This window comes from Mercenaria mercenaria, chromosome 2 (assembly GCF_021730395.1).
Source record: "Mercenaria mercenaria strain notata chromosome 2, MADL_Memer_1, whole genome shotgun sequence".
NCBI lineage: Eukaryota > Metazoa > Mollusca > Bivalvia > Venerida > Veneridae > Mercenaria > Mercenaria mercenaria.
This window is the reverse complement of record NC_069362.1, coordinates 8,444,398-8,471,796: the sequence shown is the minus strand read 5'-3', so window position 1 is coordinate 8,471,796 and position 27,399 is coordinate 8,444,398. Positions and strand designations below refer to the sequence as shown.

At 34.5% G+C, this 27,399-nt stretch overlaps 1 protein-coding gene across 1 annotated transcript; it reads left to right on the top strand.

Annotated features, from left to right (window-relative positions):
• Nucleotides 1–200: 200 nt before the first annotated feature.
• On the top strand, nucleotides 201–8,539 carry LOC123562553 (ras-related protein Rap-2a-like). Its single transcript, XM_045355183.2, has 2 exons — nucleotides 201–356; nucleotides 7,540–8,539. Exons 1-2 carry the CDS (start codon nucleotides 335–337, stop codon nucleotides 8,211–8,213), a joined length of 696 nt encoding a protein of 231 aa, XP_045211118.2. The 5' UTR covers nucleotides 201–334; the 3' UTR covers nucleotides 8,214–8,539.
• Nucleotides 8,540–27,399: the final 18,860 nt, after the last annotated feature.

Sequence of the window (27,399 nt, the reverse complement as noted above, 5' to 3'; positions counted from 1 at the left end):
GGACTAGTTTTTTTCTTATGTGTACATTTATATCATTTACTGACAAACAACGGGACTACCATGCACAGAGGACAAATTTACTAGTGAGAATGAAATGTGAATTACAAAACTGGAAACGTCTCTGATTAAGAGAAAACATCGAATTCATTCCGTGATATCGGTTTTTTTGCACAGCTATGTTAGGATCCTTGAGATAAAGGTGACAAAATTGTAATGTAAATCAACAATATCTTCAGTGAAAAACACACATTTGGTATCACATAGGTTTAAACTTGTAAAAGTATTTACGAATTCTGCGGGAAAGGGATGTTTATTTTCTTAACTAAGAAAGGAAATGGACAGAAATGCTCACACAGGTAAATCATTGCTTAAATCATTGTCATCAGTATTAAGACGTTTGTGTAGGTATTTAGATGTTTTAGAAAATAAATTAGAAAGTTGTATAAGCCTATATGAAAAAAAAACAACAACAAAAAACAAAATGATGTATGAATAGTAATATTATGATTAGCCATTATTCATACTTTGATATGTGCTTTGTTAGAAGAAGCGAAAGAAAAATAACTGAGTGGTAGAAAATCGACTTCTAGCGTTGGAGATTATGGGTTCGATCCACGGCCACGCCTTGCCACAGAAATGTCAAATACTAGCTTCCTTGCTTTGCGGTCGGCAATAAATGAAACACTGGCTTCTCTTTTCTTATACCCTCGTGGCGGTTGATTGCATCAGGAGAGATTATTTGTTGAAAAACTTGATGCAAAAGCGACCTGACATAAATTAGTATAAAAGAAAAAAAAGTATAAAACTAGTATTCATGGTGGTTCATTAAGGACATTTAAAATTGTCGCTTTGACTTACACCTGACTTAGTATCACATTTCGTTGTGCACCTGCGCCAACATGTCATAACGAAATATAGCTTTGAAGAGCGCGCCACAACTAGACACTTTAATTTCGATCTGTTGCGTGCCGCTTTGCGCTAAGCATTTATGTTGCGAAGATTTCACAACAGTAGCTTGAAACAAATAATGCAACCATGCACGAACGCGCACCCATACAATTGTGAAGTTAACCCTACCTTGTAGGTATATGCCTTGATAGGTCAACCTCTGTATAATTGTTTAACAAATCATCTGACTGACAGGCCACAACGAAAAACATTTTAAACAACGTCTGAATAAATAATTGAACACTTCCTGTAAACTTTCAAGACTTAACCATGCATATATTTCTGTCTTCAGTTAACCATATTTTAAGGTATTCATTCAAGAATGAAAAGAGTGACCCCGCTAACAGGCAAAGCCAAATGGGACATAATAGGTATGTGTAGTTTTAAATACACAGTTCTAGCATTTTTGTAACGGCCAAATGTCAAGACAATAATAGTTATTCGATTACTATTCCGTCGTCTGTATGAAAGTAATTACGCTGTAAATCTTTCTCAGCACCTTTGTCAATGTTGGAAATCATTAGTCTGTTGGAACACAATTTATTTCTGGTAACTTTAACACGTTTTTCAGTCAGTTACTGTAACAAATCATTAATAATTGCTGGGACTTATTTTCGTGCATTTCGTGGTTTCATTAATCGAAGTAAACACTAATTGAAACTTTCATGAATAAAAATAACTTTCATTACATACGAAAGGTTTAATCAACTCATACTGTTCTCAAATTTGGAATATTTCTATCACTTATAACCATTTGATTCAATACCAGATAGTGTTTAAAGGTGAAATGTAGTTTTATTTTACATAATTAGGAAATAACCGTTCTTTTTATTTCATGTATAAACGAAATTTAAGCTATTTTTATAGCGTTTTCAAAGTGAAAAATACATTTCACGGTTTCCCAGATATAGTTCGCTCTAAATTTTAAATCATTCACTAAAAAATGTAACAGATAACAGTTACTCCGCAGGATAAAACCACATTTATCAAGCTGGATTTAATAATTGCCATCGTAGATATTGTTTGATCAAGATAATCCCTAACAGCGTCTCTCTCGAGAACTGCGGCTTCATTTTGCAAAATATATTAACTATACAACATCTTGAATGTCAGCAATGGTGGTATTAGGACTTTCTTTAAAGTTTAAAATAATCTTTAAAAGTGTTACTTTTATGGCCAAAAGTGTACCCGACCCATTGTCAGTGTCGGGAAAAAATAACAAATTCGAAAAAGGAGACATTTTACATGTTTTGCATTGTAATGGTGCTTTTGTGCTAACCCACCAAGAAGGGCAACGAATAGAGTTAAAATTAAATTGTCCAAAATGACCGAAATTTACGCCACGAAATTCGTTTTTTTTCTATAATAAATCAGTTGAATTATTAGTACTACGAAACTTAGAAAATATCCGATTCCTATTACCATCCTAAGAGGTGTAGGTGTGTAGAACGATGTATAATCTCAATCGTTTTGTCTCGGTAAGAAAGCAAGGAATATCCTTGTTACGGAAATGAAATGTGGGCCAATCAGTAACTCTTAAAATTTACAACTGTTGAAATTACTACGTCTCCATGCGAGTAAAATATTTACTTCCCTTATTTTGATACAAATCCTTTGTAGAAGTAATATTACATCGGCAATGCGACATTGCGTGTAATTTGATTGTAATTTGTCGCATTTGGTGAACAATAAATTACGTAAGGGTGAATGTTTCAGTCTACATAGCACAGATAACGCGAGCATGGCTCATAAAGCATGATTTTATATATCTTTTTCTACTTGTCATAATTACTAATGGGGATCGAAATAGCGAAGAAGATACTCCTTTGTTTTAATGCAAGATTACAAGTGAAAACTAGTTGCATTTTTACGAGTAGCCTAGCTGTGATCAAAATGAAAGAAAGTCTTTTAGTGGTTTCTACTAATTCTTACTCATTTTGTAGTTTAGTATCAGTGGAAAATGAATTTATTATACAAAAGTGATTGCAATGAATTAGTATGCTATCAAATACATGTTTAATATCCAAAATATCATTGTTATACTAATTTAATTTTGCTGAACTGTAGTGCTTACATGTACCACACACTAATGGGAGATGGTGTGGTTGAAACCAAACCTTGACTCGAACCCACTCTATGTTGAGAGGCTTTTACCGCTAGATCACCACTACCCTAATATCATATGATAGCATCAGTGCTGTATTTGTCACATTTTTAATATTAAACTGTCTGTAATTAAGTCGACCGCCAACCATCTGTTTTTGTTTTCATTCTTGATCATATCTAATAGCATGTAAAGTTCATGTACTGAATTACTTTTCTTTATCTTCTTAATAATATCAATAATTTTAAGTTTCTTAGCGCTAACTTTCTTGAAAGTTACATCATAAAGAGGATGCATTAGCTATGTTAGAGTGCGTTATGATTTCGTACTTTTCTCATGTTGAATCTAACCGACGGATTGCATTTAAGAGGCATTCTACTGCTCATCGAATGCATTTGAAGTTGATTTTATACGGTAAACAGCCAGGAATTGGTTGATAATTTGTGCTCTACACGCATTGTATGATATTTATACTTTAAGTTTAGTAATATTTGTTAGAGAACAACCACAATTCGTATTTTGTGGTGGCACTAGAGACGTTAACAATTTAACGAGACTGTCTTAATGATGGCCACGTCTACAATGAGTTTTGCAGACTTTTCTTCACCTCATTGGAATTTCTTATATCCACTTAATGCTTCCGTCTATTTGAAAACCTAAACTAAAATGTGTCTAATTTCTGTGCCTTGAAAAACTCTGGTATACTAGTAAGTGGCCTGAACAGCAATGCGACACACTCTTTAAGTAGCCAATTAACTTGCAGTTGTGTCGATCCAAGGCCCTTGTGATCAGATATTTTTCTTGTATGTGTTTTTGTGGTGTATAATAGAATACAATATGTAGAATTGAGGATACGTTAATATGTGAACCTATATTATTCTGACTAACGTAATGCTTATTGATTCTTATTGTTAATTCTTACACGTATGTATGTAGTAAGTGGTATTTTATATACTTTCCACTTCACATCTTTGCAAAGGCCCTCAATACTGGAAAATACAATTGTTAATATTATTTCAACTTCTTCTTCTCTTTGAAAGATATCTTTGGCACTTATTTCTTCAAGCTCTTACACCATTACACCAATACGGCTGACAAATCAGTCAGACATACAAATCTGTGGTTCATAAACCTTTATTTAGACATAAATTAACATGACACACTGTCAATTTCCTCATTTTTATCGTCGATGCTCAAGGATATTTTGAAAATGTTTCCAAAGAAAAACATTAACTTTAGAATTATTAGACAAAACAGCCATCTCAAATTCCTCTAGCATCTCCCAACAACTTCTGATATGTCAACAGTATTTCGCCGATGAATGTGTCTGATGTCTGTCATTTTTATGAAGCAAAATTCAAAGCTCTGAGTAGGCGTCACGAGAAAAGTGTCATGTAAACATAAACAATGAATAGGCTTGTCTCAAAATTTAACTACTTTAACTACGATTTGTTTCATAGTCTTCAGATCAATACAAGTGAAGAGTCTGCCATCCAAAGGCAGAGTATTTATCCCTTTCACATGTCAAAGAAAATAGTACAACTGACGTATTTTATTTTATTTGAACCGAATTATCGATCTCTTTTACGGTTCAATTCACATGAATTAGACGTTTGAAATTTCAGTCGTTCATAGCTCATTTTTGATTTTTCGCTACTAATTTTTGTATGATCAATAACCTCATTCATTTGCTTTCACGCAATTCGCAGAGAAGTATAGCTATTCGTATAATATCATAAATATTTCTGGTTTGTAAGTGGGTTTAAAAAGTGCCGATAAGTGGGTCATAACTTTATAACTACATAAGCGACTCATTTGACATTTTTGTATGCATTTTACTGATTTAATATTGTCATAAGCTGAACAATGATTGGTTAAGATAAAAGATTTTATCGCATGTAATATCGTTCTACATTTTGCATGTATGATTTTAGTGAGGAAAGGGCCATGACGTCGACGTAAGGTCGCCTCAGTTATAGTCAAAGATTCGATAATTATCTACCATGTCACAAAGCGCATTTTGTCTTTACTGTTCAACTTCTTTCACATATATGGAAACAATGTAAATCACCAAGGTATTATTTGTTGTTTATGAGTAAGATGACCCTTGCAACACCTCGACATCACATGCAGAGTGAGAAATTCTATAATTTGCTATCGAACCGTCTGTTTTAAGATTTTGTTTCAGTTATTATGTACAAAATTATTCATCATTCTAACATCGCTCTATTTGATTGTCAGTTAAACAAAGAAGAAGTTCAAGCTCTGTATATTCTTTGATTAACAACGGTTGACGCCCGGACCGGAAAGACAGCATTATGACGTCAATTACGACGTCAAATTGACGCACGACGTCTGGTGCATTACTACCCGAATAAATAAAGCCCAGCATAATTGTTATCAAAATGATTCAAGATCATGTAAGAATGAAAATAATCAAGGCCTTCTTGTAGTTTGTCGTATTAATTAACACGGTTCACCGTTCAGATGCTTAGATATTAAACAATTTCTGCGCATCTGCACTCCGAACCGTGATAAATTAGACGACAAACCACTCAAAGATAATGATTTTTTCGGCGACGCCGTCTAAATTCGTTTTCGTTACCTATGCCACGTGACTTCAGTTTGCAAATCAAACTACTTGATAACGCATTATAGATAATTTATCAAAATGGAAGAGTTATGCAACACTCTTCCTGACTGGACGAGAGTGTCAATTTCTTTCACTCTGTTGATTGTGCTACGCTGAATGAAATGTAGACAAAGCGTTTATCCTAAACGACGCTGTTCACAGTTTTAAAGCTAACTTTGGCTCAGTATATTTAGCAAGAATATTGATATATCTGAAAATGATAAGTAAGTTTAATAAATATGATAAAAACCTGTTCAAAAACCAACATATATCAAATTAAAGAAAGAACTGAATACGGTCTGCGTATCACATGAATAAGGGTGTGATAAGAGTCTTTTATGTAGAGAAGTGCTTTTTAAAAGATTTTCCTTGTTACAATTGTCGTCTATATATGAAAAGGTTTCTTGCTTTTGTGACTTATTCAGATTGCATATTAAAATGAGTACTTGTTTGCTTTGATATATTTGTTATAAATTATTTAACTGATTTATTATATATGAGTATTTTTCATTAGTATGGTATGCAAATATTGAACTCAGTTGAATTCTGTTTTATTATATATATGCCATATATTGACTGAATCTCATTACATTGAAATGAAGGTACGCTGCATACCGTTTATCTATGTGATATGACTACGGTCAAACTTTGCTTATGAAACAGAAACATTGAAATAATTACAATTGTATGTTTTGCTTGACCTTCACTTTTTTTTATAGGTGTGACGCCATTGTCCAAAGATTCATGAATAGCGAATATGCTATTTGTTAAAGCGGGATCAGTTGGCCTATTTTAGAAATAAATAAAAATAATAAAAAAAACCCCCTTAATTGATTTTTTCTCATGTATTCTAATCAAACTTGATTTGTAGCATCTTTATTAGGCCCGCAGCCAACTTTGTTCAGCTGGGACATTTAACCTCTTTTAGGGGCTGCTAGAGCTAAAACTAGAAATGCCTTTATACAGCGTCTCATGAACAGCTTGGTGGATCTTTGTCATACTTGGTCTGGAGCATCATTACAAGGTCCTCTTCCAAATTTATTTATATAGGAACTTGGGCCCTATTAGGGACCACTATAGCTAAAAGTAGATATGCCTTTCTTCGCATTTACCACTAAAATGTAATGGATTTTTATCAACTCGATGTGTAACAATATCGTAAGGTCTCCTGCTATTTTGTTACAAATGGGGATAGGGACCAATTTAGCTAAAAATATAAACACGTTTAATGACCTCTTCTCATGAACTGTTTCATGAATCTTCATCAAACTACTGCAGTAATTATTCGTCTAAGGGTAAACGAAACAAAAGTGCAACCCAATGAAACCTTTGCGAAAAATTAAAAGAGAACCATTTAAATTGTTAAAGTGCTGTGTTTAGTTTTGTAATTTGAAAAATGTTAGATGAAAGATGAATGTTAGATGAAAAATTCATAAACTTCTTTCTTTATTACAATTCGCCGACCATCATTTTTAAAGATATTTCTTGTTTTGTTAATTAGATGTGTTATGGATGCCAACTGTATAAGTCAAATAGTAAAAATATATTACCTCTATGTCGGAACTTACTGAAACCTTCAAACATATTCTCGTTTTCGTTTTTTTATGTAAAATAGAAAGAGGCAAAGTGAACAGTGAAATGAAGAAAAGACCTGTACCGAACATGCCAATCCCAGATAACAACAAACGACAATAAACACGTTCTATTAGAAAGTTAATTCCCTAAGTGTCTTTTTATGTTTATATAGATGCGTTATGCATTTCTTATCCATATGTAACGGATTTTATTGTAACAATCAGTGCTTAATTTGTTTTCTTTTCTTAACAATGCTTTATGTGTTATTGTTTATTTGTAGAAATGCCATTTGATCATACACGTGGAAGTTCGAATTACCGAGTGGTCGTCATGGGAACGGCTGGTGTAGGTAAAAGTTCAATCATCAGCCAGTTTATGCACAACAAGTTTCCAGAAACACACAAAGAAACTGTGGACGAATTACACCGACACAAGATGAAATTTAATACCATGTCTGTTGAAATCGACATATTAGACACTTCAGGCTCAAATGAATTTCCTGCCATGCGAAGACTTGCTATGGCAACAGGCGACGCCTTTATTCTTGTGTATGCTGTCGACAATCATGAGAGTTTTGAAACTGTAAAAAGACTGCGTGATGAAATAAAAGAATACAATCATAAAGACCACTATTCAATCGTCGTCGTTGCAAATAAAACGGACTTAGAGGAAACAGAACCTGTTATACAAACGGTCAATGAATCCGTGGTATGCATTGACTGGGAAGAAAAGTTTGTTTTCACATCTGCAAAGACTGGTGTAAACGTAGAAATAGTTTTTCAGTTGTTAGAAAACAAAATCAAAGAAAGGATAAAGCTAGAAGAAAAACGCCTGTCTTTCTTTCGAAGAATATCAATGCCTATTATTAAACTGGCTAAACCGGAACGTCAACATGCACCTAAGCTTAACAAAAACTCTAGAACACAATCCTTTTGTGGAAGCTATTCTAAATAAATACAGGCACAATGTATTCGTAAAGTTTTCTGAATATAAATGTTAAATTTTTAAGTGTGTATATATGTTAACATTGTCGATATGAATAATTATGTTAAATGTGATTTATGCATACAGCTCAATACTGTGCCTAAGACTGTATATGTATAGAGCCATTTTGATAATTCTTTGTTATTGAGAGTTTGTGATATGGTTTAGATTCCATCTGTGGACAACTGTTTCCTGCATTTGAAGACCATTGTTAATCAGTTTGCAGATATGTATCAATCTAGACATTTATGTATGCCTTTGTGATGCTACGTTTTGAAATAAGATCAGGTGATGAATAGCTGGGTTTATAATTATAAACTGTCATACAAATAGTGTTGTAATTAATTAGAGATAAATTATTTTTGCTACTCGTGTTAACGTGATAATCGACGGAAAAAGTGTTTTCCATATAAAAAGGTTAAATGATAGCTAGAAGTTTTGGATTCAGTGTATAGTCGGATGTTGCAGTTGAATTTTCCATATTCATGTATTGCAATAAATGACTCGACTCTGTATGGCCCTACAAAACATACGTTGATCAATAATACCTTTTCCAATAATGGACATAACCAACCAAATTTCAAAGAAGTCTCCTCTCGATTTCGAATGAAATGCGGAGGTCAATTTCTCAGAAGTGCTAACTTTAATAAATAAAAAAATGAGATTGAAATTAACATAGACAGACAGTCAGGTAGTGAGTTCAATTGCAAAGATTACATTGTTAAGGTCAATTTTTTTACGTAGGATGTTACTTAAATCGATGAGTTAAATGTCTAGAAAAAGGCTATAAAGCCTAAATAGGTAATGGAAGTGCCATAAAAATTCAAACTTAAGTTTGATCCGGTTTTGGCTTTGATACTTTAAGCTTTTCTGTTGTTCTGTTATACGGTTCCGCCAAGGGGTTTGATTAATTCTTATAAAAAACGCTTAGCAAACCAGTCTGTTATCATATTGCTTTGTTACGTTCTATGCTTTTAGGTAATCGTCTGAATTTAATGAATCGTAGAGTTAGATAATAGTCAGTATAGTATCGAAATGAAGACGTTCACGCGTAAATCGGTAAAGTGCGCAAAATCGAGATGACGTTCGAATAGCCGCCTTCAATTGTGAAGAGCCAAATCTAGGCTTATTCGACCGGGCATTTTCCGTCGAGTAAGTAGTGTGCAGTAGTTCCCCGCCTCGCCTTATACCCAACGATTTCCCAGTCGAATAAAGGCCGTTACTTAAAGAATTAAGATCGTCAAGTAACTTATTTAACGTAGAATCAGATTCGTTGTGTTCGTTGAGTAACGGCAGACAAACATAATCCATAAACTTAATTCTGATTGGTTTAATTTTAGTAGGTGGGAAAGTACCTAACTGAAAGAATACTAGTAGCCAACATTTCCAAGTCGAATACACCTAATTCAGTGACAACTAGTTAATTTTTAACGTAAGCTTACCAAAATTAGAAGTATTGAAATCATGAAAAACTTAAGTAGGTTGTTTCCTATCTTGTTAACACCTCCTTATGCCGTCAAAGCATTCTATGCTTATAAGAGTATAAAACACATAAATACCTGTTTCACGGATGAATTTGCCCCCATCAGGCACGTACATGCAAATAAAAAACACAAAGCACAAAGAAAGAGTTGATAAGGCAATTCAATTAAAAAAGAACATGAACTGAAACTATTAATTGTTTAACTTCTAGAAGGGTTCTAGCATTTTTACTGGTTAAATGATGGTAACATGGTGGCTGGAAGATTACTTTTTGGGTAAGGCTAAAATAAAATAGTGGAATCATTCTACAACAAGTAATACAACAACGGACCACCACTTCGTTTTACCTGAGCAAATTTATTAAAGAGAGTGTGATTCGTTAGACTCTTGCGAAATAAAAGAGTAACTTCCCGTTATCAACCTTGTCATTGAAAAACTGTTGCCTGCAATAACAATGCAGAATGGCATTGCTTTTCTCATTTTCATCAGACGAAATCATAAAAGTGCGGCGTCTGTGCGTCAACATCTTTGAGACTTTTAAGGCGAACAAGTTCGTAATCATAATGTTATCTAAAATAGTATCTAGGTGCGATTGAAATGTGTCAGAAGATTTTGAATGGGCATCCGTCTAGTTGATGTGTAAACTCTTTTGAAAAGCATCAGACATGAAATAAACAGGTACTAGAAGAATCGAACCCTTCGTTTCATACAAAGTTTAATATTATCAAAGACCCTTAATTTATAAAAAGCAATACCAATTTCAGAGTTGTCTCGATTTGACTGAAACGAGAGTGGAGAGGTACAACATTGAAGGAAGGTATGCAAAAGCTGTACTCGAGTAAACATATGAACACTTACTACACAAGGACTACTGTACAAAATTTAGTTTAAAGCTCGACTATATTTTTTACTGAAGCGGAAATTAAAAGTGTCATGCAGAGTTAAAACGGATCAAAAGACCGGACTTTGCATATTAACACGGACCATTCTGCTTTTTAATTTCAATATACCACCAAATAGTTTTGCATAAAAAAGGAGTTTTGCATATCTTTCTAAAATGTGTTTATTTTATAAATCTATTTTTTAATTTAGTATAGTTACTTAGACATGTGTGCAGAATAATAAAATGAGGGTTCCAAGAGACAAAATAGAAAGAAATTCATCATGTTCATGATATTTTCCAATTTGCAATCACATTTCAATAACATTTCAGTTACAGAATTAGGTATAATTATACTTGCTATTGGAAGTCTAAAAGTGAAGAGACTTAAACTGCATAAAAAAAGTTTTATTAGTGTTTAAGAGATTTGAACCTGTTTGTAGATAACCATAGACTTAAAGTAACTTTTACATATTTTTAATCCCCCGCCACAAGTGGTGAGGGGTTATAGGAATGGTCTTCGTCCGTCCGTCCGTCCATCCGTCCGTCTGTCCGTAACACTTTCGTGTCCGCTCCATATTTCCTAAACCCCTTGAAGGATTTTCATGAAACTTGGGTCAAATGATCACCTCATCAAGACGATGTGCAGAACCCATGAGTCAGCCATGCCGGCTCAAAGTCCAGGTCACAACTCAAGGTCAAAGGTTTTAGCCTTCCATTTTGTGTCCGCTCTATATCTCCTAAACCCCTTAAAGGAATTTTGTAGAACTTGAGTCAAATGATCACCTCATCAAGACGATGTGCAGAACTTATGAGGCAGCCATGCTGGTTCAAGGTCAAGGTCACAACTGAGGGTCAAAGGTTTGAGCCTTCCATTTTGTGTCCGCTCTATATCTCCTAAACCCCTTCAAGGAATTTTATAAAACTTGGTTCAAATGATCACCTTATCAAAACGATGTGCAGAACTTACGAGTCAGCCATGCTGGCTCAAGGTCAACGTCACAGCTTAGGGTCAAAGGTTTCAGCCTTCCATTTTGTATCCACTCTGTATCTCCCTAAACCCCTTGAAGGATTTTCATGAAACTTGGGTCAAATGATCACCTCATCAAGAGCTCATGAGTCAGCCATGTCAACTCAAGGTCAAGGTCACAACTCAAGGTCAAAGGTTTGAGCTCTATATCTCCTAACCCCCTTGAAGGATTTTCATGAAACTTGGGTCAAATGATCACCTCATCAAGATGTTGTGCAGAATTCATGAGTCAGCCATATCAGTTCAAGGTCAATGTCACAGCTAAAGGTCAAAAGTTACATCTGGATCGACAGAGGCAAAGGTCAAAAGTTTACCATTTCACTATCCATAACAGTGGCGGGGGATTTAGCTGTCGTTCAGACTGCCTTGTGTTATCTTAAAAGAATAATGCACAAATTGTTATTAAGATTGTTAAATCTTTCACCTTCATTTTGGTGTGAGGGGGCACTGTGGCCAAGTTGTTAAGGCCTTTGGCTTCAAATCACTTGTCCCTCATCAATGTGGGTTTGAGTCGCACTTGAGGCGTAATTTACAGATTTTTCAATATATATGTTTACATATAGTATGTACAAAACTTGCTGTAATGAGATATTTCCTCTGGGTTTAATGAATTGTTAATTATTGCTTACTGTAACAGTAAAACAGAATTAGGTCAGCCCTGTGTATTTAACTGTTCTTGAAAAAGGGTCGCTAAAAAGCTCTAAATTGTTTCACAAAGCAACGGTAAATAAAAATTACCTTTACCTATTCCAACTTAGTCAAAATAATTCGACGTTCAGATTGTTCTATATTTGGGTGGTTTTCAAAATAATGAAGCAAAAGTGAGACATAGGGGTTGAAAATTCAAACCTATTTCTGATGGTGGTCACCTATTTATTATGATAGCAAATACTTCAAATTTCAAGGAAGTAACTTTGGGAAAGTGTTGAGAAAAACCTATCAGAAAAAATATTTCAGCCTTTAATTTGAAAGTTCAGTGAATTTCAATTGCAGTATGATGGGTGATAAATGTTGCAGTGTTTTATGATAAGGAAATATATTAACAGTTATATTTTCAACATATATGAAAAGTAATAGGTATATGTGTATGGTTTGAAACTTATTCAATCAAATGTTTGTGGACATTGGTTTTTAAAATCAGCCTTTCTGGACAAATCTGACATGAAAATAAAATTTTACCTTAATCCAGAAAAGTTGTTGCTTAATGAAAATTAATTAACATATAATTATAAAACATTTTTTTCTCAAATTTTGAATGTTTATAAACCACATGCCAAATTTCAAGAATGTCCAGTAATCTTAATTTCTAAAATTTTCAACTCAAAATTGAGTTATATTGCAGATACACAGGGGACACATACTGAAAATCAGTATAATATTCATTCATTATTAGTTTTCTGTTCATAAAAAGCCAAACGGTGATCAACTTAGGACAAATCCTGTCAAACAATTTGTTTATTCCACAAAATAAAAAACTGAAACACATGCTAATTCAACAGCATGTGTTGCTTTAAATGAAAAATAAGTTACTTTAAACATAACTAACACATTGAAATCATTTTTTCTACATGCCCTGCTTATTGAGAGTAGAAAATGACAAAATGCCATGCATGGTAAAATGAAACAGTAAAATTCATACATTCTTTATTATGTTATTAAGAAGATGCACAGGGGACAAATTGCAGCAAAATAATTATATTCATAGAATATGTTCATAGTAAGTAAAATATTTTCAACTACACAGTAGTCACTTGTGAACATTTACATATGTGGGTAAACTTGAGAAGCCAAAAACATTGATGCTTGAAAATTGGTTACTTCTGAAAAAATGCAAACAATGAATTTTAAATTGTCCAGGGTTTCTTATATAATGGTAAATTAAATGAATGTCAAGGTGCACAAGGGACATCACTTTTGGTTTTGTGAATGTAATTTGTTAAACAGTCCTTAATATGTGAAAAAAAAACAAAGACAGATATCAAACAGGGAATGCCACGCACCAAAAACGCAGCCTCCTCAAAACGAAACCCACAGCACGCAGACGCGTGCACCACACACACACACACACACACACACACACAGCCAACACACTAGGACAAAACGAACAAACAAAGGAACACACACACACACACACACACACACACACACAAAGTCAACAAATAAGGACAAAACGAACAAACAAAGGAACACAGTGGGGCACCGCCTTGGAACGGTCAGTGGCAAAAACACCACTGGGGAGCTTAAACCGGTTTATGGTGCGCACCCAACCTCACTCTTACCCCCACCATGTTCCAAAGACACGGGACAGTGTAAATAAAAGTAATCACCTCCAGGTGAATCTCTTACACACGTAATGGAAACAAAAAGGCATGGCATGTATAACACAAAAATGCTCGTGTATAAATATTGAATAAATAGCAAACCTTAAGAACCAAACACGTATCTACTCAAAGCCTTTTCAGAAGACAGAGCAACAAGAGAAACACCCTTAAGGGCCCGACGAAACAGGCCAGAAGACAAATATCAAAACAGTTCAGTCCTGGTAGGATTTATAAACTGCTTATCATAGAGTCCTCCCCCTCTTCCGTCAGACACAATCAAAGAGGGAAGCGTAGTGTCCAAGTTTGAAGTTGAAAGCTGCTTTTTTATCCATTGTATCTCCCTTTCCAGGAAAATAAAGTATAATCTCACTTTATTTAAAAAAAATAAAAGAAATCTTGACACTTAACAACTAAAAAGGTGCAAAGGGGACATTTGTGGGTGTATAGACATTCATCAAATGTCTGAGAAAGTTAATCTATTAAACAAAAAATATCATACTGTGTCTTCACAGCTGAAAGGATAAAGATCTTAGAAAAACATTATAACTTTAGAAAAGTAATGGGGTTATGAAATTGTAGTGTTCCACATTTAAATTTTGTACTTTTTCACTATATTTTTGTGAAGAGGGTTCCATCACAAGATGTGAAATATTGGTTCACCTGTCCTACGGAGGTGAAGGCCCCAGGTTTGATTCCTGGCTACTCCCATTGCGGTGTGACCTTGGGCAAGGCACTTTATCGCGATTGCCTCTGTCGATCCAGATGTAAATGGGTACTCGCAAATTGCTGAGGGTAAGGTATAATTGGTTTTAACTGTTCTTAAAATAGGGCCGCTCAAAAGCTCTACAGATCTTATGTTCATTGTTTCACAAAGGGTCGTTAGATAAAATTTATCTTTAACCGAATCCCCTTTTGATAAATGTGAGCTTTTTTTTTTAATTAATTTCAAAATTGTGACACAATCGGCATTTAAACCTATAGAATTTAAAGGGTCAGCAGCGATGAAAATTTTATCAGAAACTGCTTCCAATATTTTGGTCTTTCGAGTGTTAAACACGAGTAGGGACATTGCCCATATATCATATAAAAATCTCAATATCTCCTCTGTTCCATACAGTGCGGATCCCATTTTTAATTTGTTGGATTACATTCCAAATGAACATCAAATTACGGATCACTTTTTTCGAATTTCAGTAGTTGAAAACAGCTAATAAATCACAATTACAGCTGCTTAGTAGACCTAGATCTATATTGTAAAATTATGTCACTCTGGCCAGTCTTTGGCTGAAGAAGTCTTGAAGAGCATCCACACTAGGTGTTATTAAACTAATTGTATGAAGTCTACTAGGTCCATATTATATGTGGAAACAGATAAATAAGATAAACAAGTGACTGTCAATCAGAAAGATCTAGAATCTACAATATTTTATTTCAAAAGTGCAGATCTACTTACTTCCGATTTCGCAAGCTCCGCCATCTTGTCTCTTCAGGCGACGAATGATGAAACTAAAACGTGCGAATCACGCTTTTCTCCAAAGGTGTAATTACACCGATTACAGATATTTGCCCATGGGTATGTCAGGCAAGTTATTAGAGTCCTAAATTGACAAGAAGTTTTACTGAGGAATAATAGGACAGTTTTGAAATAAGCAACTTATTATTTGCACATCGCGGTCATGTTTTTCGTACATTTTTAGACAATAAGGTCATTTTCAAAGCGTGTAAATCTTATTATTTTGAGTAGCTATTCACAAGCAACAGTCCCAGGCACAATATTTAACACCTCTGGCAAGTTTTAAGACAATCTGATTCGTGAAAAAGATAAGTTACTGTGTTCTGCAAGTTTTTTCAGAAGCACCATAAAAGCCGGTAAAATACGTCAAATTGGGCATATTCAAATCAATATATTTAGATTTCAGGAACATAAAATCAAAATCAAATTATGTAAGTTACAAAAGCTATCTTTGAGAATTTAAAATGCAAAATTTTGTAAATATTGGACAAAGAAAAAGCATGTGGGCAAGTTTTGAAAAACAAATATAAACCGTGGATAATCACGCTACACAGGGCTTAAGTTTGTTAGGAACGCCAAGGATGAGCTAGCAAAAACTATAAAAATGGATAAGGAGTCGAGATCTGGAGAGATGCCAGGAAAATCAGGTATACTTCATTTTAAAGTGTAATAAAAACAAAATAAATGATTATTTTCTATTCACTTTTGCCGTGATATTCAGTTAAATAAGTATTTTGTTAAATAAATATTTCAGATTATTAATAAAATAAAAAAAATATATTTTCCAATCAAAATTAATTTTGATTTCAAAAATATTGGAAGGATGTCTATGTAAAATGTTATCAAAACAAAGACAAATATCAAACAGGGAGTGCCACGCACCAAAAACGCAGCCTCCTCAAAACGAACCCCCCAGCACGCAAACGCGTGCACCACACACACACCCAAAGCCCACACACCAGGACAAAACGAACAACACACACACACACGCCCAAAGCCAACACATAAGGACAAGACGAACAATAAGCATACACACACGCAAGGTCAAATGTAAATGTCAGGATTATCAGGTGTGGTGTGTATAATTAAAACTAATATCTACTTTAAATTTTATATTTTAGGTTCCGTAAACTGTCCTCTACTGTCATTTGATAGCATATATCAAAGCGCCATACGGAATGCTACAGTGAGTTTTTTTATTCGTGATTTTGTCGAAACAGATGTTACTGAAACAACTGTGTATGTATTTCTCGAATGGATTTACTATTATCTCATTCAAGTAATCTGCATTTTTGTAGATTTGCTTTCATAGCTTATTCTATTGATTATTATATGGAGGTTTTTGTCAAATTGTCCATACTTTCAGTACTTAATTATTGTAAACAAAAAGTAAGAATGATGTCATTTATCGAGTCCTAGGCAAAAGATGCAGAAAATCTCTTTTATCGCACATTAAAAATGTGGTTTAGAATAGTCTTTTTATGAACATTTCATATTTTTGTGATTTTGATGTTCAGTTGGAAGCATGCCTTTTTAATAACAAACTTATTATTTTTTCAACTAGAGAACTGTTTACTGTCTGGTGATGATGTTCAGTACTGTAATGTTCCAGTAAGAGAGAAGAAAGTTACGAAGATTATGTCATCATGACGAAAATCTGCCGAATTTACACAAATTACTCAGTGAGGACTACTGGCACAGCCGTCCTATCAAATAATATTTTTCTCCCTTTACAGGTCATGTTGGTAACTGGACATAAGTCTGTCTACTCCTTATCTGTGTACCCAAGTGAGGGTGACTATGAAATAGTTCAAAAGTGATAGCAGGCTGTGCAAATATTTAACCGCCTTAGGGTGCGTTGTGTCGGGAACAACACTTTCCGCCCTTTTATCATACCGGCCCCACATATTTCCGTTACAATCCGTAGTCACTCACAAACCAAATAATTAATAACAGATTAGATAACATTTGCAAACTGTTAGATTTGTTGACGATCTATTAAAATATACAGAACGAACAGAATAGGATTCTGACATTAATTTCAGATATAAAAATCAAACTTCGTCCTATCTACTTATTGACAATGGAAACATATTACTCTATTGTATGTCATTCTATGCATGTACGTACATGTAATACTTATTTACATTAAAACTGCTTTTTATTGGTTTAACGTCACACCGACACAATTATAGATCCTATGGCGACTTACCAGCTATTAATGGTGAAGTCAGTCCCTAGATGCCCCTCAGGCCATTATTTCATCACGGGCGGATACCTGGGTAGAACCGCCGACCTTCTGTAAGCCAACTGGATGACTTCCTCATATGAAGAATTCTACGCCCCTAGTAAGGCTCGAACCCACATCGGTGAGTGGCAAGTGATTTAAAGTCAGTGACCTTAACCTCTTGGCCATGGAGGCCACACACTAAAACGTCATCAAACATGGTTGTACCTAGGGTATCATATTCATTTTAAAAATGTTTAGGTTAAATCTGAACGAGATGTATACTCTGCCGTCTTTTTAAAAGGGACTGTTGTTGTTGTTCAAAGCTTTGTATGTTACCCTCGTGTTGTGGTGAAAACTAAAATTCCAGTTCACTTATACTGTTTCTTTACTGACATGTCGCTTAGTATGTATTTATATCATAGCATCATTACAAGCTATTAGACGTTATAAGGAAATAAAATGCAATATTGTTATTACTATAATTGTAACATTGATTCAATTAAAAGCTGACACAACAGACATAAACCTTAATTAGTATTGCTTTCCTTAAATGTTGCTTTTATTATACGCCAGGAACATGTACTACACATAACTTTAATAAACTTTAATAAACATTAAAAAAACTGTTTTGTTTTGTTTCTTTTACTTGCTTCTGTTTCCCATTTGGAAGAAAAAAAAAACATTTTCTCTCCCAAGTACCTAAATTTCCGCTAATGCCAACGCTGTTGGAGCGTTAGAGGTGTACTCAGTCAAACCGAGTCTGCTTTTATGTTGTTTGCTGTTGGTTCTATGCTTCTAAAGGATTTTTTCACAGATTTAATTGAGTACATTTATGTCACAGTTTCCGCTGCATTTTCATATACAAAAGATAAAGTATTAGTTCAAGAATACATTATACGAGGATGGGATCAAAAGTAATGCCACTGGCTATTGATAACGGCTAGTTTTAGCGCGAGTACAAAATTCAAGCCCTTGCACGTGTTCCCCGTTATAATAGCTTTCAATAGACGTATAAACTATACATGTAGACACAATATCTCGCTCACAATTCACATTTGCACAAACCCAACTTGTAGGCAGTTAAGCAAAATGGTTGGCAAAAGTGTAAAAAATGCGAATGAAATTAGGTCTTACAGTAAGACTTGCGCTTCACTCGGAAGAGGTTCAAAGGACATTTATGCTGACATATGTGCTGTTTATGGTAGTAATGAAATGTCCTTTTCCACAGTTTGCAGATGGGTTAGGAAATTTTGTGCAGGCGTGGAGTCTGTCAAAAATGCGCCTAAAACTGGTCGACCTAAGTTTGCAAGTAGTCCAAGGATTGTAGAAAAATCAAACAAATAGTACTTTCTGACGCAAGATATACTTCTCAGCAGATTGCGGACAGGGTTGGCATTTCAAAAGCATCTGTGTTGCGCATTCTGCGAAATATTTTGAAATTGAAGAAGAAAAGTGTTAGGTGGGTCTCGCATTTACTCACTGATGAGCAAAAACGCACGCGCGTTAAGATGGCGCGCAAGCTTTTGAAAAGGTTTCCAAGATACGATCAAAAAACATTTATGAATGTAACAACAGGTGATAAGTCTTGGATACATTTCTTCGAACCGCAACGAAAAATTATTAACCGAGTATGACTCACCAAAAATGCCAGAAGGCCTTGCATTGCCAAAAGGATTGCAAGTGTGAAAAAGGTTATGTATGCCATATTTTTCACTACTAAAGGTCTCGCCATCCAGGTTCCTGTACCTAAAGGCAAGTCAATGAATGCCAAGTTATATCAGAAAAAAGTTCTTAAAAAGCTTCTCGAGTATTTCCAGAAACGTCAACCAAAGACGGGTATCCGAGGCATCCGTTTGTTACATGACAACGCCTCGAGTCACAAGGCTGGGATTGTGATGTCGTTTTTGAATGAACAGGGAGTATATGTTCTATAACACCCACCCTGTTCTCCGGATCTAGCCTCCTGTGATTTTTTCCTTTACCCTCGTCTCAAGAAAAAGCTTGCAGGCAGAAAATATACATCCCGCCAAAAGTTGGGGGCCGCCATATTTAACCTCCTTAGTGATATACCTGAAAAAGGCTAATAGAAAGCTTTTAAGGATTGGATTAAAATATTGAGACGTTGTGTATCTCTCAAAGGAGATTACTTTGAAGGTTTGAAATAAAGATTTTCTTAATCCAAACTCTAGTTGTCATTTAACACCATTGGTTGCATTACTTTTGATCACACCCTCGTATCCATTTAAGTAGTACATAAAGCGAAATAAATCTTTAAAAACACAAGATGGCCTATATTTTCGCAGCAGATATTTTTTGTGAGAAACGTACTGTATATCAATAATACACTGAAACGTAAAACAGTTTGATATTATGCAAAACTATGAGTGCTTAATAGAAATATGAAAAACATAATGACCGTGTGTATATATATATGATTCCGTGCCAAGAAGAATATATTTTAGCCATCGGCTATCTCTGCAAAAATGCCTAGACGTACGTTCAAATTGCAAAATATGAACATGTCTGCGAATGAAATGGGAAATATTACTTTCCTGATACATTTTGCACTGTGATAATCAACCATTGCAATTATAGCCATTTCTAATTATTGCTTTGATTAGTGTTATAAACAGCATGAGGTCTTCATACCCGTAGGTGCAAAATTGCTAATTATCTTGGGAAAGGGGATATCAATATCAGGTAATTACTATCCTATATTTTTATATTTCCGACAGTCTTGCTTACAGGTTGCACAGTAAGCACATGATGTACATGAGTAGAAAATCAAGCTCATCTTGATTGACGTGCACTTTGATGTTTCAGTAAGGAATATATACGACACATGGCAAATTAAAACACAATGCATAATACAGTGTTCTTAAAATGATTACTAACAAAAAGACCAACAAGAAATATCTTTGAAAAAGATGATCGGCGAATTGTATCAAGACAAGAAGTTTATGAGGTTTCAATATCATTTGTGTTATTCTATCATCTATCTAACATTTTGAAAATAGCAAAACTAAACACAACATTTAAACAATTTAAATGGTTCTCCTTGAATGTTTACAGAGTTCTCGTATAGGTGCAATATTGTTTCGTTTTTTTTCTACGTCGGATAATTACAGCAGTGGTCTTGAAGTCACTTCTCTACCTAGAAGACATTAATCGATCAGCTAATCACAACCTCATTCATGTGATACGCAGACCGTATTCAGCTCTCCCTATAAATTGATACATATTGGTATTTGAACAGGTTTCTATTATATTTATAAAACTTACTTATCATTTTAGATATATCAATATTCTTGCCAAATATACTGAGCGAAGCGTAGCTTTAAAACTGTAAACAGCGTCATTAAACACTCCTTGTCTGACATTTCACTTAGCGTTGCACAATCAGGAGAGTGAAAAACAAGAACAATCTTTAAAAAAGATTGTCAGCTAACTGTAGTCACCACACTTAACAACAATTTAAATGGTTCTCGTTAAAATGTTCACAAAGGTTTCCTAGATGTGCAATTTTGTTTCGTTTATTCTAGGACAAATAATTACAGCAGCGGTCTGGAAGGCACTTCTCTACATTGAAGACTTTAATCACACCCTTATTCATGTGATACGCAGTCCGTATTCAGCTCTTTCTGTAAATTGACATATGTTGGTATTTGAACAGGTTTTTATCATATTTATTAAACTTACTTATCATTTTTTAGATATATCAATATTCTTGCTAAATATACTGAGCGAAACTTAGCTTTAAAACTGTGAACAGCGTCATTTAGCATAAATGCTTTGTCTACATTTCACTCAGCGTAGCACAATTAGCAGAGTGAAACAAATAGACACTCTCGTCCAATCAGGCAGAGTGTTGCATAAATCGTTCATTTTGATAAATTATCTATAATGCGTTATCGAGTAGTCTGATTTGCAAACTTAAATCACGCGGCATGGTCACGAATTCGTTCTTAATACGGCATTCGCCGAAAAATACCATGACACGCACACACAAACATCATGTGACACAGAAAGAGTACTAACTCTTAATTTTGTTTGAATTTAATGATTTTTTCAGAGGAATAACATCAAGTCCTTGTGGTATTTAGAAAACACTTAACTGTTACCGGTGGACAGTTCAATACATTTCGTGTTTAAAATTACCCAAATATGTCTTCAATAGAAAAACATGAAAATAGTAGAAAGTAGTGTAGTTATTGAATTACAACAAAAACAAAAACACAGAAGTGGACCAAGTACGTAACGTGTATTTTTGTTGTCTTTTATATTAAATCAAACTTACGTCGTCAAAAACATTATTTCTAGCACACCAGTTATATTCTTTCCAGTAAAATTAGGTAAATTAATTGTGATGTTCATTATAAACTCATAAAAGAACGAGATAAACGGATTATATAAGCTCATAATACTCGCACAGATGTTTTTTTAAAAGGGTTAAATAATAGCCACGTTTCAATGTCACAACCCCTTTAAAGCCAAACAAACAGCAGTGTGCATGTTAATACAGATGCGTTTATGTCGAATTTGTACACAAAATATATAGATAAGGTAAACAAATTATACATTGAGGACGTAACGGACAAATAAAGGGACATTATTGGCCCCACATTAGAGCACTTCGGAACAGAAACATCAATTGAGATATTTTTATTGGTTATATGGACCAAAGAAATCAAACTTAATCTCGTCTATGGCATAAAGTTACAGAATATATTAATTATATGATATCCCTGCAAAGTGGATACCTTACAAAGAAAAGACACGACTGATGTTTATGTAAATATTCAAAAAGAAACTTAAAGGTATTTTAAATCTGAATATATTGAAAACCTATTTATTAGTGATTCAGTTTATTCCATACTTCGAATAAAATACATCTAATTATCAATGTGTACGCACAGAACCCTAGAACATAAAAATTAGCAATGTGTTATTGTATCGAAGTATAGGAGATCCGCAACAGCATGTTAAAACGAACCATCGTTGTTGAATACATAGAACCTGTAATCTTACAAAAGAGTCAATTGTTAAAACGTGCAATGGTTGTGGAAATAAGAGTTACTCCTTGTCCGTTTTAAAATGAAACTTACCTAGTAATTTTTTCAGTAATTATCCAGTAGCTTGTAGACTGAAGTCAAATGAGTAGTTCAGTGAAATAATTACAGCTTCAGAAGAAGATAACGTGCAACGTAATGAAATGTTAAAACACCAACAGAGATGTGCACATATAATTATGGTAGTTGAAATGACTTCAGAAATAGATTCTGCCAGAAATCGCGTATTGCTTTAGCCACAAGCGTATAGTAAATATTCTGGATTTTAGCTAATGTCTCATGATTGTTCGTCTCTGTTCCATTAAGTAGAAGATTTATACAGGTCTGAAGTACATGACCCTCTAAAAATTTCGGTTGTACATTTATTCGTAGAAGTCCGCATTCAACTTGTTGATATTTTTATTATATATGCATTAGCTTGCTTGAAAGGTATGTGTCACGGGGCCCGTGTTTCAATGGTAACTTTTCTATGGCCTACTTTTTAGCAATTATATATGATAACGGGTCTTTGGAGGCTTCAGTGCCATTTCCTTTAAAATGCCTAAGTGAAATATTGGGGTTAATATACGTTTATCTTGGTGTTTTCTCAATTTCTTAAAAGGTATGAAATAGACTTATCTTTCCCATTTCATGTGGCTTCAAAACATTATATTTCTAAGAAATACATTGGTTTAATAGCATTGATTCAAACAAAACTCGAAGCTTCATATTCCTACAACAATAGTAATATGAGCCGAGCCATGAGAAAACCAACATAGTGGCTTTGCGATCAGCATGGATCCAGACCAGCCTGCGCATCCGCACACTTCAAAGCCTATTGCAATTAGAGAAACTGTTAGCGAACAGCATGGATCCTGACCAGACTGCGCGGATGCGCAGGCTGGATGAGATCCATGCTGGTCGCAAAGCCACTATGTTGGTTTTCTCATGGCCCGGCTCAATTATAATAAGTATCGTCTGACTTTGATTATGGAAAATTCCTGTGCGCCTGCAATTATCATTCTCACTGAATATTTTGAAATACATCATCTTAAAGCTGAAACTGTCTTCCCTAAATAGGTTAATGTAAAAGCCTTTCAGTTTTACAGTTAGATATATAGGTTGCGTGGTTTATTTCCATGGTAACACTAATTTAGTTCACGATGTCACTACACTTTGCTGAAATATGGACACTTTTTGCACAGTTGTTGGAGTGTAAAATACCAAATTACCAATGAAAAAGAAAAATAGGTATATAACAAATTGTCCAGTGTCTAACTGGCACTGATAATAAACCTTATTATTTTTTTTACCAAAAAGATCAGTCAACAACATCCATTTTGCCGTTCCAATACAAACACACAAAAGCCGGAAAAATTTAATCATTTATCAAAATGGGAGACTTGAAAAATACTTCGGCCAAAAGCGGCCTTTCGAAGAAATTGCTCAAAATCACGTTCTTTCAAGATAAAAGCTATTATTTTGCGCGGTTATGGACACGACACGTCATGACGTTTATGACGTCATTTTAACGCAACAATGATTTGTAGCATATCTGCTGTAATTCATTCATTGTATCGACATTATGAAACCATTTCGCATCAAATCGGATACAGGTTTTTGTCCTTGATCGTACAAGAATCGTAGAATTTAAGAACTTTCTACCTTCATGATTTTGTTTGAAATGTTAGTGTTTCTTTTCATATGTTCAATCTGAAGTCATATAAATCGATTTTGTTTGTTAATTATTAGCTCCTTTGACACCGTTCAATTTGGGCCGTCATCAAACTTAAAACGATATAAGAAAGTACTTTTTCATTTTAATTATTTATCATTTACTGGTCCCCTGAAACAATTTAGTTTGAAACAGGAATATAATGCACCTGCCCTCAGAGGAGTTCACATGTTACTTCATTAATTGATTGACTTAAATAACATAATGTTTCATGACATTACACAGCATATGTGAAAAAATATATTCTGAAAGAAAAAAATCAAACACTGTTGATATTCTTATAGTGAAGATAATAAAGAGTTTGGGCATTTGTCTCACCATCTAAAATTCCTTGCATTTTTATTAGTCAAGAGACGTCATGAGTAAACCAGATATATGTCGTATCGGATTAATAAGTCTTAATAGCAGATATCCCGTTTCTGGTTGCCAAAAGTCATTTAAGTAATTTGTAATGTATTTATGACATTGTTCATAGATATTTTTACAAAGTAATCACAAACCTCTTTGTATTCTAGAAATAATCCATTAAGTCATTGGCTTATTCTCGTTGTGACGTCATGCTCCAAGAAAATGGTCGTGTTGAGCGATTTAATCTTAATATATGGGGATATATAAAGGTTAACGCAGCTGTACTGACAATGGTGGCGGCAATAACTTAAGAAAAGTAATCTTCTATCACGTACATAACACGAGTTACTTTATCAAGAAATAATATTATCATGTTCTCAGCTATAGAACTGTTTTGTAAATAGACAAATACATTATTTTAAGCAATATATTAAAATTGTCTTAAAACCAATGTCTGTCTTCGTGTATATTTTTGGGAAAAAAAAATTACTGTACAACGATACAGTATGACATTTACGAGACCAGAAGAATTATTATGCTAAAAAAATAATGGTTATTATGTCTGGAAGTAAGACTGCTAACATGTAACAAATAAAATCTGGAAAGTAGATCCCTCGGAAGCACTGAGAACAAGACAAAAAGTGAAAATTGCAGACCCGGTTTGATTGAGTCTGTTCATGAGCAGAAATGGAAAATGCAACACTGCCCACGCCCCATAGCGCCGGCTTAAGCAGTATTCAATCTTCAGATCTAAATGAAATGAAATCAATGATCGCGAAGGACCGAAAGACTACTTTAAAAGTATATGCATTGAATTTTCAGCGGCAGTACTTTTGAAGAGAGACAGTTGCACAGTCTCCTCGTGCTTGTTAAATGATGTCTGCCATCGTTTTGATGCACATATATCAAAGTTATTTGCAGTTGTTATGTAACCGCATACAACAGAAATCGTTGTTACAGGTACGAGTAAAATTATTTTTGTTGATTTATATATGTTCTTTTATATCGCCTCCAATACCTAATATTTATTCTTTTGAAATTGCCAGCGATAAACTATCGAATCGGAATATATTTAATTATTTGATGAAAACATTAGCATCGTGGGCGGGGCTGTGCACAGCTGATTGCATATCATTCGTTGACACTCACATGACCACGTATGGACACTATAAAATGGGATGTCTTTACAATTTATGAATGGACTGTATATTTTAGTAACAATTACTACAATAAAAACAACAAATCTTTTCGCCTACATCAAAGTAATCAAATTTTGACGAAACTGCATTCAATCTAGTACAAGAAAGAAATTCTTCTTGTGAGGAAGCCATCCAGCTGGCTTACGGAAGGTCGGTGGTTCTACCCAGGTGCCCGCTCGTGATGAAATAATGCATGGAGGGGCACCTGGGGTCTTCCTCCACCATTAAAGCTGGAAAGTTGTCATATGACCTATCATGTGTCGGTGCGACGTTAAATTCCCCCCCCCCCCCCCAAAAAAAAAAAATATGTGTTCTGTAAAATATGTTCTACAAAAAAAGAAAAATGAACATTTTACATTAAAAACTGTATTTTATTTTGCTCTATAAATGCCCGATCGTATGAAAAAGTTCTGAGTGCATGCACGTTTCGTAGCCTAAAGTGTGCATTGACTAATGCGGCAGTGTATCTTTTTTAACAATACTTTTTGTTTATTTTAAGTATGACCCCATTTTTCTACTTTAGTTACTGACCTTGACCCAGACCCAAGTGACCCCAAATGCATTCCTAACCTTTGTGTTTGATAAAACCTCTCTGCACACCAAGTATACTGACAATAAGTGTACCCAAACTAAAGATTTTGAGTAGAGGCCATTTTTCTATTTTTAGTAACAGTGACCCCAAATATCACCCAAAGCTAATGTTTGGTGACAGTAAATAAGTCCAAACTAAAATAACCGGAAACCTCATTTTTAATGATCACATTGAGAGAAAAAAGATAGTAACTGTGACCTTGACATTGATCCACTGGCATTAAATAGCCCTTTCATCACAAATAAAAAGAAAAGGGAAACAAAAAGGACCTCAATGGGATTTGAACCGACCCCCTTCGGTTCCACAGACCAAAAAGCAGCTTTTGGTCCAACGCTCCAGACCACTGCGCAATCGTGGAATTTTCTAAGGGTGAAGATTAATTAAGTTATCCTGACCTCGAATTTGACCCCCAATGACCCCTTTACAATTCCAACCTTGGTTTTTCTATAAGCTGCATATAGGCAAAGTTTAATTTCAATACATCAATGCAAAACTAAAGTTATTGAGCGGAAACCTTTCCTGTTTTTAGCAATATTGACCTTGATCTTAAACCTATTAATCTCATATGCAACCTCAATCTCCGTCCCCTTGCAAGCTACATGTATACCAAACCCGTGATCAAATAATGCATGGAGGGGCACCTGAAGTTTTCTCCCACCATCAAAATCTGAAAAGTCGCCATATGATCTATGATTGTGTCGGTGTGACAATAAACCTAACAAAAACAACACAACAAAAAGAACAACAACAAGGAAGCCAAGAAAGAATGAGAAAATGA

Bases quoted from the DNA above. Each gene is read 5' to 3' on its own strand.
- LOC123562553 (XM_045355183.2), top strand. From the start codon at position 335: ATGGACAGAAATGCTCACACAG. The intron at 357-7,539 runs GTAAATCATTGC...GTTTATTTGTAG, and splicing joins GGACAGAAATGCTCACACAG to AAATGCCATTTGATCATACA.